This window comes from Eucalyptus grandis, chromosome 5 (assembly GCF_016545825.1).
Source record: "Eucalyptus grandis isolate ANBG69807.140 chromosome 5, ASM1654582v1, whole genome shotgun sequence".
Taxonomy (NCBI): Eukaryota; Viridiplantae; Streptophyta; class Magnoliopsida; order Myrtales; family Myrtaceae; genus Eucalyptus; species Eucalyptus grandis.
The window spans coordinates 13100354-13118543 of record NC_052616.1 but is presented as its reverse complement, the minus strand read 5'-3'; the positions used below and the strand labels follow the sequence as shown (position 1 = coordinate 13118543).

Below are 18190 nucleotides of genomic sequence, written 5' to 3'. Positions count from 1 at the left end.
GCCTCTAGTCTGGTGGGCGGTGGTGAGGTTTTTGGTTTGTGTTGCCTAGAGGCTTTAGACTCAGGTTGCAAAAGTTGAGGCTTTTCGTATTCTCTGAAATGTTAAACTGCTTAACGTCAGTGAATCTTAGATTTATTGCTGCCTTGTGTGGGATCAACGTCTGCTTAGCAAGTTGTACGAGTTTTGGTTTATTTTAGTTATATCCTTTATTTCTTGCATGTTCCTGTTAAATATTTTTGCCTTTGACAGCAAGCTATTCAATTTTCATGTCTCGTGTGGAAAAGTTTGCAAGCATGTTTAGTATTTTATTCTATTGTACTTTCATCTCATATGAATAAGCTAACTAAAATTTCCTAATTGTCAGAAGAAATAACTTGTATAACCTTGTTGAATATAATATATCCAAGGAAAAATCACGGGAAGTTTCAAAGAAACTTTCTTGCTTTATTTTATCCAAGTAGATTATTATCTGAAACCAAGAACACCTAATTTAGATATCCCTCTTGTGAGTTCACAATCATGTCATTTTATTCATGTAGTATATCAAAATATATTTCAGCTACCAATTCTTGCTCGATCACATCATTATGTCGAAATAAATTTTTATTGAAAAACTTGCATTGCAAGGTATAAGAGCTGATTTTGACTAAGATCGATGGAGGAAAATTTCAATCAATTCAGAATATCATTTTGGCCAAGAGTTCATCAGAATCGAGACTTCATCACCAGAGGCCAGGATATTCCATCCGTACCTGAACACTCAATGAAATTCGCGGACTCATCACTGAGTATCGCAAAAGCCAATTTTTTTTTTTTTTTACCAGGTTACATGAAGGAAATTCAAGCAACATTTCTTCGCTAGGATTTAGAAGAAATAAGAATCAACTACAGTAAGGCAATGCACAAGCAACTGAGCTCAGGTTTTCGGCAAATTTCACCGTACAGTGCTCTGGATTTTCCATGGCATTACCCCACTGAATCATCTCATAAACGAAATAGTCAGGATTTGCGTACAAATAACTTGTTATATAAATCATACGCGTAAATTTGTAGCGATATATACGTCCTATTCTTCTACTGGTGAAGGAGGGGTGGATAAGATTTGAGAGGAAAAGTAACATCAATCGAATTAAAAAAGGACTACCATTACGTATGAAGCAAATAACCAGAAAACGTAGTCACATTTCAGTGACTCGTGACGGATAGCATTAATTAATAGAATGACATCAAATAAATCTTTATAAAATGCAGAATTATGAAGCCTTTTCGATTAGATTAGAGCGGCTGTCGCTGTCTATTATGTGGAGTTGATTAGGATTCCACGAGGATGAAAAGCTAGTTTTGTCTCGCCGCTATTCCAAGTCAAGACAGGAACTCCCTCTTTACATGTCTTTAAAAACATGCAATTAATTTAATAACCATTTGTTATATCCATATTGTTAGGCCGCTGTCTCTTATTTTGGTGAACGCATTTCACTTTTCGATCAAATCATAGACCATACTCTCAATTTTTTGTCGATGATCTTGTATTGTTATATTCGTCCATGTTAATGATTTTTTTATCAAAATTAGACAAATGGACTTAATTGACAAAATGTGAAAAGTTTGGTGACTCAATTATCACAATTAAAATGTTTAGGACTGAATTGACTAATGTGCAATAGGTTTATAACTTTTTGATAATTTTCCCCATAATTCTTGATATGACAGTAGTCAAGCACGAAACCAATAGAAACTTCGTTCGGCTCTTTCATAGTTTGTCAAACCCTCTATCTTCCCCAGCTACTGCGTGCTCCATGGAAACCATCTTATAATATGCAATACAATAGATTAAATAATACGCAAAACATTAAGATTGGCGATATGTTATGCATAGCATTAAATAAGTACTTAATCTCTACATCACCCAAAGCAAAGTGCATGATCTTTAACACTTTAGGGAAAATTGTCAAATTAATCCTAAACATATTGTACGGATGTCAATTGGGCGGAATATAACTTAACGGTAGAGTGTCACCTTGACATAGTGGAAGTCATCAATTCGAGCTTGATTGTCCCTAAAGCTAATAAGAGTTGTTATATTTTGACTTACTCCGCCGCTGTTATTTGCCATGAGATTCTCTTTGAAAAGTTATGTTGAATAAAAAGAATCACTCAAAAAAGATGTCAAAGTAATGAGTTATACTATTTTAAAGTTTTGCCCGATCAATCATCTTTGAACTGGAGAAATAACGAGAGAGAGGTGTTGTAATGGGCTTTTTCACATATTTTTCCAGTAATTTATTATTTATATCATAATGTCAACGATTTCTAGCAAAATTGATTGGAGGATTCTATTGGAATTTTACACAAAGGTTTAGGACTAAATAGTAAAATTGAAAAGTTAAAAACGAAATTGATATTTGTACAATATATTAAAATCTAATGGGGTAATTTTCCCTTACATTTTATAAAGCCTAAGAAAGCAACATCCATGTTTGATAAATTAGGGCTGCATTATGGGCCATCAAATCAGCTCCACTTTCTGCTAATCTGTGAAGGCTATATTTGCCTCCAATCAACTTTCTCCGGCCATCCATTTGATTAGTACTTTACAAGTTGTGAACATTTTTTTTGACAAAAACAGAGGACCGTAGATTGATATCAACCAAAAGTGCCACCATAGGGCATAATATCAGTACAAAGCAAATCCAACAAGGGCGGTGGTGGAGAAAAGATCCAATTATGGGCTAGACTTCGGTGTTCATGGGCCTGTGCAGCCCAATGGGCTACTCTATTCGGTTCCCTCCTGCAGAACAGTATGCGTAACCTAGAGAAGCAAGGGATGAGTGCCGCAGCTTTAGAGATGAGAGAGCGAGCTTCCCATGGCGTCGAGCACGGATTCTGCAGAGCATGGACAAGCACCTAGTAGTCAGATTCCACAGTGAGTTGCTTCCTTTCCATTTTCTTTTGTAGCAAATCGTGTAAGGTGACGGTAAGGGCTTGAGTTTCTACTTGCAACGCCGTAGTTGCAAGAACAGTCTGTGTAGATCCATTGATTAGTCGACCAGAGTGATCACGCCAAATAGAAGCCACAGATCCCTCCTTTGATGTGGAAGAAAAGGCTCCATCTATATTAATCTTTATCTCAGCAGGATTCGGAGGCTTCCATAGGTGCTATGAGGTCAGGAGGTTGAGGGAAGAGCGCGTCCACACTTTATGGGATCGACAAGCAGATTGGACAGATGCAAAAGCTGCCAAAATAACTTGTTGTGGATTAGGAACAGCCCTGCGAAATACAAAAAGGTTTCGGGATTTCCAGAGGTGCCAAAGGATATGTGCCGGGGTTTCCAAATCGGTATGGCCTTCTTCTTGCATATCAAATCTGCTAACCAAGCATCCATGCGATTTGTATTAAAGTCTGTTGGATTTAGTTTAATCTTTGAATGAGACCAAATCTTGCGCGTCCATGGGCAATGCGAAAGATATGTTCTGTAGTCTCTGGGGTGATGATGACAAATCGGCACGTAGGGATCGTGATTATTTTCCTGCGATAAAGATTGTCCTTTGTTAATAGAGCGTTGTGGCATAAGGACCACATAAAGATGCGTATCTTCGGTGGGGTTTTCATTTGCCAAATCTTGTCCCAAAGCTGTTGGGGTGGGTGGTAAGAGGAGGATGCAATATCTTGTACCTTGACATCTACAGTAGATCATAGGGAATGGTAGCCATTCTTGATAGTATAATAACCATGCTGAGATCCTTTCCAAATAAGTCTATCCTCTGTACAATCTCTTCGGATGGGGATTGTCCGAATTTCTTCGACTATTTGATCAGCAAACTTCTACGCGATGGGGTTCATTCCATTGGTTGCTCTCAAATTAATAAGATTAGCAACCCTTAGTGGTTCTCCTCTTGTTGCAGGACCACCAATAGGACCATTATTCAGCCACTTATCATCACGGATTGAGATCCGTTTCCCATCTCCAACTGACCATTGTAGATTTTGCATAATTGAATCTCGGCCACTCAGTGACTCAACCATCCCCAAGAGGGTCTCGACCTTTGTTGGCATGCCGAACTCGTGGAGTGATGGTATAGACCCCTTAAAGAGTTGACTCCATAAAGATGACGGGTTTTGTAAGAGACGCCACGCCTGTTTTCCTAGTAGTGCTCTATTAAAAGTGATAAGATCACGAAAACCAATGCCTCCTAAATCTTTCCTAGCCTTAAGCACATCCCAACGTTTCCAATAGATGCCGGAGTGATGATGATTGTTCGCCACCAAAATCTAGCAACTTTCTTCTCTATAGATGTACATAAGGACATAGGAATTTTGAAAATAAACATTGCATATTGAGGGATCGCCCGTATGCCGATTTAATGAGTGTCTCCTTGCCCCCTTTAGATAGGAATTGCTCTTTCCAGCCTTCAAGTTTTGAATTTACTCGACTCAACAACCAGGCGAACATCTCCTTTTTTTATTTACCCCAATCCGAGGGAATCCCAAGGTATTTGCCAATCTTCGTTAACATCGGTACCCCGAGTTCTCAGGCTAGGTTTTCCGAAGGCGAGCGGGGCAGGTTTTTGCTCAAGTAGATACTAGATTTATTCCCTGTTACCAGCCCGACCCATTGCTAGGCAATATTGATTCAGAATGTTGGCCAAATTCTGACATTCCTGAATTTTCCTGTCAAGGAAAAATATAGCATCATCAGCAAAAAAGAGATGTGATAGAGTCGGACATCACCTGTTTAAAGTAATGCCGTGAAGATTATTCATGTCCACTGCGCGATGGATAAGTGTTGACAGCACATCCGCCACCAGGATGAAAAGATAAGGAGAAATAGGGTCACCCTGCTCGAGACCTCTTGATGGATTAAAATAATGAAGATTTTCACCATTAAATTTAACACGAGAGAAGCTGTGGTAATGCATTGCATTATCCACTTAACCCATTGTGAGTGAAAGCCCAGATGTAGGAGATAATCCCGAAGAAAGTCCCATTCAACACGGTCATATGCCTTCTGCATGTCCAGTTTCAGAACGGCCTGAAAAGATTTCTTTGGCTTCCGAATTCTAAGCTGATGCAAGACCTCTTGAACGACTAAGATGTTGTCCTGAATTTGTCTACCACTCACAAAGGCAGATTGTTCAATAGAAATTAAATCAGGTAGGATAGGTTTCAAACGATTCGCCAGAACCTTTGAGATAATTTTGTAAATAAAGTTACAAAGACTAATTGGGCGGAATTGATCTAGTCGTTCTAGGTTCGGTGTTTTGGGAATCAAAGATATGGAAGTTCGGTTTAGTTCAGACGCATAGCACCGTAGAGAAAGAAGTCCCAGATCGAATTAAAGATGTCTTCCTGAAGAATATCCCAATGGTGCTTTGGTAGAATATCCCATTTAGGCCATCGTGTCCTGGCGCTTTTGTTGAACCCAATTGAAATACAGCTTGTTTTACTTCTTCTCGGGTAACATCAGCTATAAGAGCCATGTTCATATCCCGTGTTACTTTGGTGGACATTGCATTAGGATTGGTCGGTAATCTCGGTGACTGTCGAGGTGTATAACCTTTGGAAGAAAAGGTCACTATATTCTTCAATCTTTCTTGATCTCGGACCCAAGTAAGATCTTCATCCTGTAGCATAGTGATTCGATTCCGGTGTCTCCTCTGAATAGTAGTGCTGTGGAAGAATTTTGTGTTCTTGTCCCCTCATTTAAGCCAACTAACACGAGATTTCATCGCCCAATATTGCTCTTCTTGTTGCCACAGAGTCTGGATTTCAGTTTGAATTCATTTAACCTCCACTGAGTCGTAGTTCCCGCGGGATTGATTAGAGATGACTTGGAGTTGCTGAGTCAAAATGCTGATATGGTGGTTACCCCTAGGAAATTTACGACGACTCCAAGATGCTAGAGCTGCTGAAACATATTGTAGTTTAGAAGAGATAGGGTGGATTGATCTAGGTAGGGAAAGCCAAGAATGAGCAATAACTGATCTGCATTCTGTGTCATTTATCCAAAAGGCTTGAAATATGAAATCCCGCTTCCTCTAACAACCTTAGCATCGTGTCCAACAAGATGGGGTCAGTGGTCGAGATCCTAGCGCCTAAAGCGTGCATAAACTTCAGCTTCGTGAAATGTTAGACGCCAGGCAATTGTACAAACAATCCGATCCAATCTTTCTTTAACTAGCTCATCACCCTCCCAGTTATTGATCCAAGTAAAGGCGCAGCCCTTACTATCTACATCCATAAGGCGGCAAGTATTTAGAAAGTCTCGAAAAGATTGCATACGATAGCAATCCGGCGGTCTCTTTCCATCCTTCTCCCAATAGTTAAGGATTTCATTGAAATCCCCAATGCAAGCCCATGGTAAAGCATTATTAAAACTGATGTGACATAATTCTTCCCAGAGGTGTTGTCTTAGTGAGTAAACAGCCGGCGCATGAAAACATGTGAGACGCATAGACTACCCATTGGCCAAATCGGTGCATACCATATCCATGAAATTTGTTGTCTGTTGCTCCATAGTTAGAGAGACCCTGTCAGTCCAAAAAACCACCAGTCCGCCAGCTAATCCAATAGGATCTTGAATAAGACAATTAGGGAAATTCAAACGCTGTTGGAGTTGGATAAGTACTTTATTCTGGTTCTTTGTTTCCATTAAGAACACCAAGTGGGGCTGTTCTGGACCATGAGGGCCGTAGAGCGCGAATGGCCGTCGGATTGCCCAACCCCGACAATTCCAGCTTATGATCTTCATTTTTCACTCGGTGGCTTGAGGGCCAGCCACCAAAGCCCAAATGTCAACTTCCCGCTCGCGCACGGGGGTATCCAAGAATTGTTCATCATCCAAAATCATGCGGAATGACACCCTTTGTGTCATATGGCGAATAACGTTTTTGTTTTTTAGCCACACCCACCTTTGGTGGCATTTTAATTTATTTGTCTACATGAAGGTTTTCTTGAGGAAATCCATAAGTGATGATTGAATTCTTTTAAAATGTGTCCCTTCCATGATTGGCCTGGATTTTCAGTTGTGCGCAGTGCTTTAACTCCATGATCTGAAGAAAGTGCTGGTCTCGTAAAATTGAAAGACTGAAGACTAAATTGATATTTATACAATATATTTAAATTCAACAGGGTAAGTTTCCTCATAGCGAAAGTCACATTTTATAAAGCCTAAGAAAGCAACATCCATGTTTGATAAATCAGCTCCACTTTCTGCTACTCTGTGAAGGTTACATTTGCCTCCAGTCAACTTTCTCCGGCCATCCATTTGATTATTACTTTGCAAGTTGTGAACATTACCTACATATAAAATTGTTTAAATATAAAGGTGGGGCCATTAGCGAAAGCCAAATAACCAAAAAAAAAAAAAGGGAATCATCTGGATTAAAAAGGATCATCTATTTTCGCATTGTAAGATTTCTTCGAAAAACTTGTTCAATCTCAATGTTTGATTACACAAGTTGTGAACATTACCTTTATAAAATTGTTTAAATATAAAGGTGGGGCCATTAGCGAAAGCCAAATAACCCAAAAAAAAAAAAAGTATTAAAACATCTATTTTTGTACTTTCTTCGATTGTTCAATCTCAATGTTTGGATTTTTTCTTCTTACCTTTTACCAAAAAAAAAAAAAAATGTTTGATTTTTCTTTTTTCCAATCCAATAATTAAACTTAAGACAGCGACGTCGGCAACTTCCCTCGGCCATGGACGCAGCCGAAAATCCAGGGGCGTCTCTCTTTCTCTCTCTCTCTGTCTCTCTCTCAAACTAAAGAGTGGCCATGGACGCAGTCCAGGGGCGTTGTGGATAGTGTTGGGATATGTTTCTAGAAATCGGAATAGAATATGGCCCCGAGTCAATTTCCGGGAGTAAATTGCAAAGAACTTTCCAACGTCGGGAGCGGAGCAGGTGGAGATGGCTTTGCGGAAACTGAAATATCAACGGCCACTTGGCACAATACCATAACCTTGGGGTGCATAATGTAATTCGGCCAATCTTATTATTTTGTGGTCCTCAAACCTGATGTATATAGGTGCGTTGGCTCAGGAAATTGCAGAATTGGTGTATGTCCTGGGTGTTCTAGGACTAGGGAGTACGAGCACAGACGTCACTTGGCTCTAGCAGAGCCTTTTACAGCATTGTAGAGGGAAGCATATGAAGGAGGCTTGGCTAGCTCCGGCTAGTTTGGAGGGTTTTGCATGACCAGATATATGACGTTGAGTAAACAAGCAGATACTTCTGTTCCTGCATAACACAGGGTATGACATAACCAGGAGTTGTAAATTGTATTTTCATTATGACAGAGGCAGCAATTTCCCTATGCCTGTCAGACGACATGCCATAAGCCAGTAAGCTTACCATCTGGCACATTCATCTTATCCTGTTAATTCCGAGAATTCAACTTCCTCGCCTATGTGGCTAATGATCAATTTAATGGTATGATTAGCAAGATGGAGTGATCGGCAGGTATCTGTTGCAGGGCGACTTACAAAAGAATGCTAAAGTTTTTGATTGCTGGAGATCCCCTACTGAGTCACAACTATCAAAATGAGGAACCTTGCTAGCAATATGCACTCAGAAAAGCGATCTGTTAGGGAATGCACACGGATTAGTAAAACAAGGTTGCTGGTTTACAACCTCATCTGTCAAAATACTAGGTGGATCGTTTGCTGAACACGTGCAGGCCAAATTGATATGGAGATGATAGTAGGATAACAAGAGAACCGGAGCAAGCAGTGGATAGTATTCAGTTTAGGCTGGTGTTAGAATGCTATTACTTCTGATGTTTCCTCTATCCGTTAGTGAGATTGTGTTTGACACTGATACATAATGAACAAGTAGAAGAATTGTGCCAGGGTTCCAATCTGTCTATTAAAGTGGCAACAAATATAAGTACTTTGAGCCTTTCTCATTAACAGTAGTTCTGGATCTTCCCACTGCAAATGGCTTTTGAAAAGGTTGTTTGTTCTTCCCCTCTAAGCAATCTGTTGTGTTGAAAAATGTACTTCAGTTTAGTTGTCTACAATAGGTTGTTCATCTTTCGTTGGCCTAGATACGAGCCTCTTATTATTGTACATTGACCAACATCCATGATGCCAAAGGGGAAAGTACATTTCACGAGGAGAAAACAGTGAACTAGCTGCTTCATTCATGTCATTTACAGGCGTAGAAAATTACATTAACTTAGTATTTACATTATTTTACATGTGCCTGATATTGTCAACATTTGCTATACTTACGGTCATACTCTCCCTTGTATGTACATTGCAAACATTATGCACATAAAATTCTCACATCATGAAAAAAGAGTCAATACATTACTTCCAGCATGGAGGGAACTGATTGCTCCTCATGCCAGAGCCCTGGCGAGGAGAGGTGTCGCCATCGGACGATCTCTCTATTGATTGGACATCCCAGCCTCCATCTCTCCAATATCCATAGTAAACTTCAGGAATGTGTGCAACCTTCTGATAATCCTTGTCCTGCTCGTCACGCACAAACTTCTTGACCAGCTCATCAGGCATGTCGAAGAACTCAAGTACTTTGAGCTTGGTCAGATACTCAATGCCTGACGGCAGCTTCTCCAGTAGCTTGCAGCGCTGAATGATCAACTTTTCCAGGCTGGGCATTGCTCCTTCCTCCACTTCCACGGATCTGAGTTCGTCAAAATTGTCGAGACCCAGAATTCTCAACTTCTTAAAACCTTTGGCTTTGAAGCATAAGGTCTTTCCTTCATAGACCTGGAGCAGCTCGAGATGCACGAGATTGGGCAGACTTTGGAGTGATATGAGGGGGTCATCCTTCAGCCGACTCCACCGTAAATGCAGCTTGACAAGACTGTGAAGAGTGGCTAACCAGTTTGGTAGCATCTCAAGACGCCCCTTCAAGTAGATCCTCTGCAGTAGTTGAGGCGGAGAGGTAAGATGTTGCAGATCCAATATCTCGTCCTCCTCGATTGAAGCCACAGATATTGCACGGAGGTTGGTTAATTTCATGATCGATGAACATAAAGCCCTTCCGTCCTCTTTCCTCAACTTCAGGATGCCCAACCTGCTTAGCTGCGTCAGCTTCCCGAGCTCTCTCATGATGATGTCATTCCCCTCGTTGTCCGCCTCAATGTAGCACAACTTTTGAAGGGACTGCAGGGCCCCGATCTCCAGGAGTGCCTTGAAGCCATACTTGTAGCACAAATAGGATATGTTCTCATACCGATACACCAAGAGATGCCGGAGTTTTTGCAGCTTCAAGATTTCAACAGGCAATCGAGTTACGTTTGTGTACTTAAGATCTAGTGTCTCTAGGTTCTGAAGCCGCCCTATCAAAGTAGGAATTGTTTTAACCTCAGTATGCCTGAAGCTTAAATATCTTAGGTAATACCAGTCAACAACTTGAACTGGGAACCTTGACAAAGGTGTGGCTTGCAAGTCTAAGACATTTAGCAGTTTAATGTCACATCCTAGGACAATGTCTATGAATGCCCTGTCCACCCCAAACATGTACAGAGAACGCAGATGAGAAAGTGACCTGTTTTGCTGTGCGGATTGCAGGCTGTTGTGCAATGAAAGGCGGCGAACTTTATCTGGCCACGTGTCAGTCTGCTCTTTGGCAATCGTTGCAAAGCTTTGATCTCTTGATTTTGAAGTTATTATTTCCCTCTGGAAATCATGGATGCGGCACAATACGACCCTCCCGTCGGTTGTCATGTCAGCCACTTGCATCAGGCTTCTGTTCAGGAGCTCGCTGAAGTAGTCCTCTGCGACTTCTTCAAGGGTCTTGCCTTCTTTTCTCTCAACAAACCCTTCTGCTACCCAAAGCCGGATCAGTCTCCTGCGCTCAATTTGGTGACCCTCGGGAAATACACTCAAGTGCAAGAAACAGGACTTCAGGTAGTGCGGCAAATCGCTGAAGCTGAGGGAAAGAACCCTCCTCAAGTTCTTTAGCCTGTCGTTGCCATCGATCTCAGCACGAAGGCTGCGCCGTACCACATCCCATTCGTCGATCCTCCGTTTGTCTTTTGCAGCCAGAACACCACTGATGGCTACAATTGCGAGTGGTAGCCCTTCACACTTTCTCAAAATGTACTTACATATTTCCTCCAGGTGGGAAGGACATGAATTCCCCTGAAACGTCTTCCGACAGAAAAGCTTCCACGACTGCTCAGGATCGAGTGGCTCCATATTTTTTACCAGCCCGTTAAACTCCTTGCAGGAGGTAGATGCCAGATCGGCATTCCGGGTTGTGATGACCACCCGGCTTCCGTGACTGTTGTTGGGCAAGGCATGCTTGACCGCATCCCATTCATGTATGTGCCATGCATCATCAAGGACAATCAGGTACCTCCTTCTCTGAAGCAGGTCCTTGATGATCATCTTCAGCCAATGGCTATTCATAGTGTTGGCTCCTGGAGGGACCGGTTTCCTGATCACCCTCATGATCTGATCGAGCATGTCTTTGAGGAGTTCTTCGATCTTTGAGGACCGAGAGAGAGTGATCCAAGCATACACCGTGAAATGCTTCTTCACATCAGGCTCTTCATAGACTTGCTTCACCAGAGTGGTTTTGCCCAACCCTCCCATTCCCACGACAGAGATGACCTCCCGCCCGAGAGCCTCATCAAGTAAACGCTCGACCAGCTCATTCTTCGGCTGCTCAATGCCCACTAGGTCAGTTTTATCCAGTAGGAGGGCATTGCCTCGGTGGTCGTGCCACGTGTTATCTGCCCCAGTCAAGCTCGGATCATGTTGAGCCCTGCTGAATTTGTGGCGCAGCCTCCGGTGCCCATCACATATGCCCTTTACTCTGGAGTGGATGCGCTTTATCTCAGATGTGACGCGGTATTGAGCCTTCAGGTTCTTGATGCAGCAGGACATCCTGCTGATAAGGCCAGTGAACCCGACTCCATGATCGTGTCTCAGGATCAGCGAGAACTCGTCAAGCGCGTCCTCCATTTCGTAGGCTGTGTTTCTCAACTGCTTCACCCACACTCTGACTTCATCATCGCTTTCCTCGAGGGAATCTGCGACCCTAAGGAAGGCCCGGACACGCTCCAATTCTCCTCTCACTGAGAGGGCTTCTTCTTGACCGCCCGTCAGTTGCCGCACCTCGTTCTCAAAGAATTGTGCAAGCTTTGTGAGTAGGTGATTCACTGGGCTCTCTGCCATGCCTTTAGACTGGCGAGTGGGGGTGAGGTTCTTGGTTTATGTGTTGCCTTGAGGCTTTAGGCTGTGGCTGTAAAAGTTGAGGCTTTTCATGGTCTCTGAACTGTTAAACTTTAGTGAATCTTATATTTATAGCCGCCTTGTGTGGGATCCATGTCTGCTTAGCACATCGTACAGGTTTTGGTTTATTTAGTTATATCTCTTTTGTTTTTCGCATGTTCCTGTAAAATACAGCAACCTTTCAATTTTCTCGTTTCGTGTGGAGAGGTCTGCAAGTTTGTTTAGTATTTTATTCTTTTGTAGTGTCATCTTATGTGAATAATTTAACTAAAACTTCTTGATTGCTTGTCTGTCGCTGTTGAATATAATATATCTAGGGCAAAATCACGGGAAGTTTCGAAGAAACTTTCTTCTTTGTTTTATCTGAGTAGATTATTATCTGAAACCAGGAACACCTAATTTAGATGTCCCTCTTGTGAGTTCACAATCACGTCATTTTCTTCGTGTAGTTTATTGAAATATATTTCAACTACCAATTCATCACGCCATTATGCCGACATAAATTTTTCTTGAAAAATTTGCATTGCAAGATATAAGAGCTAATTTTGACTAAGATCGATTGGGGAAACTTTCAATCAATTCAGAATATCCTGATGGTCAAGAGTTCATCAGAATCTGGACTTCAACACCAAAGGCCAGGACAATCCATCTATGCCTGAACATTCAAGTGAAATTCCCGGACTTATCACTAAGCATCGCAAAAGCCAAATTATTATTTGACCAGGTTCCCTCAAGGAAATTCAAGCAACATTTCATAACTAGGAACTAGAAGAATTAATTAACTGCATTAAGGCTACGCACAAGCAAATGAGCTCAGATAATTCGTGAACTTCACCCTTCACTGCTCTGATTTTTCCGTGGCATTACCCTGCCGTATCATGTTAAACATGAAATAGTCAAGATTGCAGACAAATAACTTGTTTATATAAATCGTTCGCATAAATCTGTAGTGATATGTACGTCTTGCTCTTCCAATGGTGAAGGAGAAGGGCCCAAATTTGAGAGGAAAAGCAACAGATATCGAATTAGAAAGGGACTATCACTGCGTATGAAGCAATTAACCAAATAAAGTAGAGTCGCACTTCTGTCACTAAGGACAGATTGCATTAAACAATAGAATCACATCAACTAAATCTTTTATAAAGCACGAAACCATGGCGCCTTTTTGATAAGATTAGAGCAGCTGTCGCGGTCTATTACGGGAGTTGATAAGGATTCCATGAGGAAAAGCTGGCTTTATCACGCCACTACTCCAAGTCGAGACAGGAACTGCCTCCTAACAAGTTTTGAAAAACATGCAATTAAGTCAAGAACCATTTGTTACATCCATGTTGTTAGGCCATTGGCTCTTAGTTTAGTGAAAGTATTTCGCTTTTTGATCAAATTATAGATCAAACCATCAAAATTCTATTGATAACCTTGTATTGCTATTTCTCTGCCTGAGACAAGGGAAGGATTTCAGACGAATGAACTAATAGTTGACTGTCATCGAATCAAATCAAAATTAACATGTCTGTACATACACGATAGGGACTGGGAGGGACCAAAGATGCATAAGTTGCTGTATCTACTTCTCCAATTTGTTAAACGATGCTTAAAGAGTGTCAAATTATCTATGCCGTGCAGTTTCCATTTGAGTTATGTTTCATGTATATTCAAATTTGGCCTCGTAAACTAAATTTGATCATGGATGTAACCTCAGTTAGGACATAAGACTGATTGAACCAGGCATAGGTCCATCGCTAAAGTTCGAGATTACAGCAATACATTGTTGATGTTACTATAAGGAATTCTGTTTTACCCTCGATGCGGGTCGTGCCCTTCTTATTTTGTTGACCTTTTGTCACCATGTCTGGGCATCAGGGAAAATGGAGGTGCTAATGCTGAATCAAAGACTCCCAGGAAGCTTGTCCACTTGACTGACCAAAATCAAATGAGCATTTGGTCCTCAAGCGAGCTCCTGTATAGACTTTCAAACGGGGTGAATGCATTCTTGCATCTGTCTCTATTGCATCTGTCTCTATCTCTGATGGCCCCATTTGGAGACTTTGGCCGTGTAACGAGCTCCAAGGGTTGTGGATAACTACAATTTAAGAAATAGAAGCCAATTTCCTTGAAGTTTCGTAGCTGTTCCGGTGATAGAGAGGACTCGTTACTCCAGGAGATTAACGGGATTTCGTTAGCATTTGCCGGCGAATAGTATATCAACTGATTATATAAGGGTTCATGTTTTGCTGACATTTGGTAGTTAAGATAGTTATCTTGTCTGCCACAATGGATTCGAGGGCCACGTGTCGAAAAGTCAACGAGGGTTTTCTATCAATATCCTGTACACATAAGGAACCTGGCAATACTTCCTTTATTCGATTACATTCTCGCTCTTTAGCCTTCCTAGAAGACAGGAGCTATCATTTCTCGGCCATGTCGGGATCTGCTCGGACCTAATCCATCATCGGGCTGCACATCAACTCGAGGAGTTCTGCTCTAATACAATCTATGACCGCTCAACTCGATTTATTTGGATAACTTGGCACCGTAAAATAATAAAATATTAACTGTAATTTTTTCGAATTGATATGGAGTTTGTAAATTGACCAAAAAAATTACTTTGCTTACTACATTATTCTTTCGAAATGTAACTGTCTAGATTTATGCTGAGTGTTATTGTGCTTGAAAAGAAGTTGCGTTTATGCTATCCTATAAAGAGGCATTATGCGCTCTCTAATAAAGGTTTCCTGAATCACATAATTATTTATCATTGTTATCATGTAAAAGTTGAGCCTTTTTATTGTCTCTGAACTGTTAAACGTTAGTGAATCTTATATTTATAGCTGTCTTGTGTGAAATCCATGTCTGCTTAGCACATTGCACACAAGTTTTGGTTTATTTAGTTGTATCTCTTTTGTTTTTGGCATGGTCCTCTAAAATGTTTTTGCCTTTGACAGCAACCTATTCAATTTTCTGGTTTCGTGTTGAAAGATCTGCAAGTTTGTTTAGTATTTTATTCTTCTGTAGTTTCATCTTACGTGAATCATCTAACAAAAATATATTTGAGGCAAAATCACGGGAAGTTTCGAAGAAAATTTTTTGTATTATTTTATCCGAGTAGATTCTTATCTGAACCCAGGAATAGATATGTGCCCATTGTGAGTTCACAATCATGTCATTTTCTCCATTTAGTTTACCGATATATTTTTCAGCTACCAACTCCTACTTGATCATACCATTATGTCAACATAAATTTTTCTTGATAAGCTTACCTTGCAAGGTAGAGGAGATGATTTTGACTAAGATCGATGGAGGAAACTTCCAATCAATTCAGAATATCCCGATGGTCAAGAGTTCGTCAGAATCTGGACTTCAACACCATCTGTGCCTGAACATTGAAGGGATATTCGTGGACTTATCTCTGAGTATCACAAAAGCCAAATTTATTATTTGACCAGTTTACCTCAAGGAAATTCAAGCAACATCTCATACCTAGGAAGTCGAAGAATTAATCAACTGCAGTAAGGCGATGAACAAGCAAATGAGCTCAGATTATTCATGAACTTCACTGTACACTGCTCTGATTTTTCCGTGGCATTATGTCAAACATGAAATGGTCAAGATTGCATACAAATGACTTGTTTATATAAATCTTTCGCATAAATCTGTAGTGATTTATACGTCTTGCTCTTCTACTGGTGAAGGAGAAGGGCCCAAATTTGAGAGGAAAAGCAACACCTATCGAATTAGAAAAATGTCAGACCAAAAGGCAAAAAGAATTAGAAAAAGGACTATCATTGCGTATGAAGCAATTAACCAAATAAAGTGGAGTCACATTTCAGTCACTACGGACAGATAGCATTAAAAAATAGAATGACATCGACTGAATCTTTTACAAAGCACGAAATTATGGCGCCTTTTCGATAAGATTAGAGAGCTGTTGCCGTCTCTTATGTGGAGTCGATTAGGATTCCATAAGGAAGAAAAGCTGGCTTTGTCACGCCACTATTCCAAGTCAAGACAGGAACTACCTCATGACAAATTTTAAAAAACATGCAATCAAGTTAACAACCATTTGTTACATCCATGTTGTTAAGCCATTGCCTCTTATTTTAGTGAAAGTATTTCGCTTTTTGATCAAATCGAAATTAACACATCTACACATACACAATAGGGAATGGGAGGGACCAAAGATGCATAGGTTGCTGTATCTACTTCTGCAGTTTGTTAAACTATGCGTAAACAGTGTGAAATTATTTACGTCGTGCAGAAGCTATGCGTTTCAATTTGAGTTATTTTTCAAGCATATTAAAATTTGACCTCGTAAACCATATTTGATCATGGATGTAACATGAGTTAGGACATAAGACTGATTGAACCTGGTTGTCAGTCCGTTGCTAAAGTTCAAGATTACAGCAATACATTGTTGATGTCGCTATAAGGAATTATGCTTTACCCTCAATGCGTGTCGTGCACTTCTGATTTTGTTAACCTTTTATTGCAGTATTTCGGCATCAGGGAAAATGGAGGTGCTGGTGCTGAATCAAAGACTCCCTAAAAGTTTGTCCACTTGACTGACCAAAATCAAATTACTCAAGCGAGCTCCTGTATAGACTTTCAAAGGTTGTGAATACAGTACTGCTCATTCAAAGAAGTCAAGAAGATCTGTCTCTATTCAAAGAAGTCAAAAGTAGATCTGTCTCTATTGTAGGACATGGGCCAACTTTTGACCCTTAGCTTGATCTTTGATGGCCGCATTTGGAGACTTTGGCCTTGTAACGAGCACCAAGAGTTGTGGATAACTACAATTTACGAAACGGAAGCTAATTTCCTTGAAGTTTCATAGCTGTTCTGGAGATAAAGCGTACTCGTTACTCTAGGAGATTCAGGGGATTTCGTTAGCATTTACCTGCGAATAGGATATCAACTTATCATACGAGGGTTCATGTTTTGCTGACTTTTGGTAGTTAAGTTAGTAATCTTGTGTGCTACGATCGAATCGAGGGCCACGCGTCAAAAAGTCAATGAGGGTTGTCTATCAATATCCTCTACACAAACATGAACGTGAAGGAACCCGTCAACACTTTCTTTATTTGATTACATTCTCGCTCTTTCACCTTCCTAGATATCTAGCAAGGCTTGAGCTCGCTGATCTGACAAGGCGAAGGCCTCGTTGACATTTGGCAAGACTTGAGCTCGCCGGCGTCAGGCGAGCTCAGCGAGCTCAAGGCTCACCTGTGGCCAATCGTCGACCATCATTGTGGCCAGCGGCTAGCCATTGTTGTGGCCAGCAGTTGGCTGTAAAAAAAGAAAAAGAAAAAAAGAAAATTAAATATTAAAAACTATATTATTAAAATATAAAAATAATTAAAGAATTCGATTTTTTTAAAAATAATTATAAATAATTATAAAAAATTGTCTATTAAATTTGTATTGTATGCAATAACTTTAATACAAAAATTATAAAAGAAAAATAAATTTTCTTATGTTTAATTAAATGAGTTGGGTATGCGTCAGATATGGATTGAGTTAGGTATGGGTCACAAAATTTTGCACTATAATAAATAGGTTATAAACGGGTTAAATTGGTCGATTTGGGTTGAACCATTTAGGAACCAACTCAAACCCAATCCGACCCACCCGTTTAACGGGTCTAATGGACAACAAACAAAAATCCATATTTGGGGCTTCTTCGTGTAAAAATCTTCTCTACGGGAAGCATTGTTCATGTTTCAAGTGAGAGTACCCTGTGCGGAAGGAAGAAATTAGCCATGACCATGCTCACTTTACTTCTTGGGATTTCCTGGATATAATTTGTGATATAGTCTGAAGATTGAGATGGGTTGAGATAAATAGCTCCATGGACTTCACTGAGATACGGGTTGAGTCTCTCGGGCATGAATCTTTTTTTTTCATTTAAAGACTCGCATTTGTTACAATATACATCGGTTCCGCTCCATCCCTCGTCGGCGTCGATCAGACAAAGG

At 40.5% G+C, this 18190-nt stretch overlaps 1 protein-coding gene across 1 annotated transcript; it reads right to left on the bottom strand.

Moving 5' to 3' along the window:
* Positions 1-9116: 9116 nt before the first annotated feature.
* LOC104444265 (disease resistance protein RPM1) lies at positions 9117-12267 on the bottom strand. Its single transcript, XM_010057914.3, has one exon. It carries the CDS (start codon positions 12156-12158, stop codon positions 9315-9317), a length of 2844 nt encoding a protein of 947 aa, XP_010056216.2. The 5' UTR covers positions 12159-12267; the 3' UTR covers positions 9117-9314.
* Between the last annotated feature and the right edge of the window lie 5923 nt (positions 12268-18190).

Excerpts from the sequence above, each read along its gene's own strand:
- LOC104444265 (XM_010057914.3), bottom strand. The coding sequence starts at position 12,158 with ATGGCAGAGAGCCCAGTGAATCACCTACTCACAAAGCTTGCACAATTC.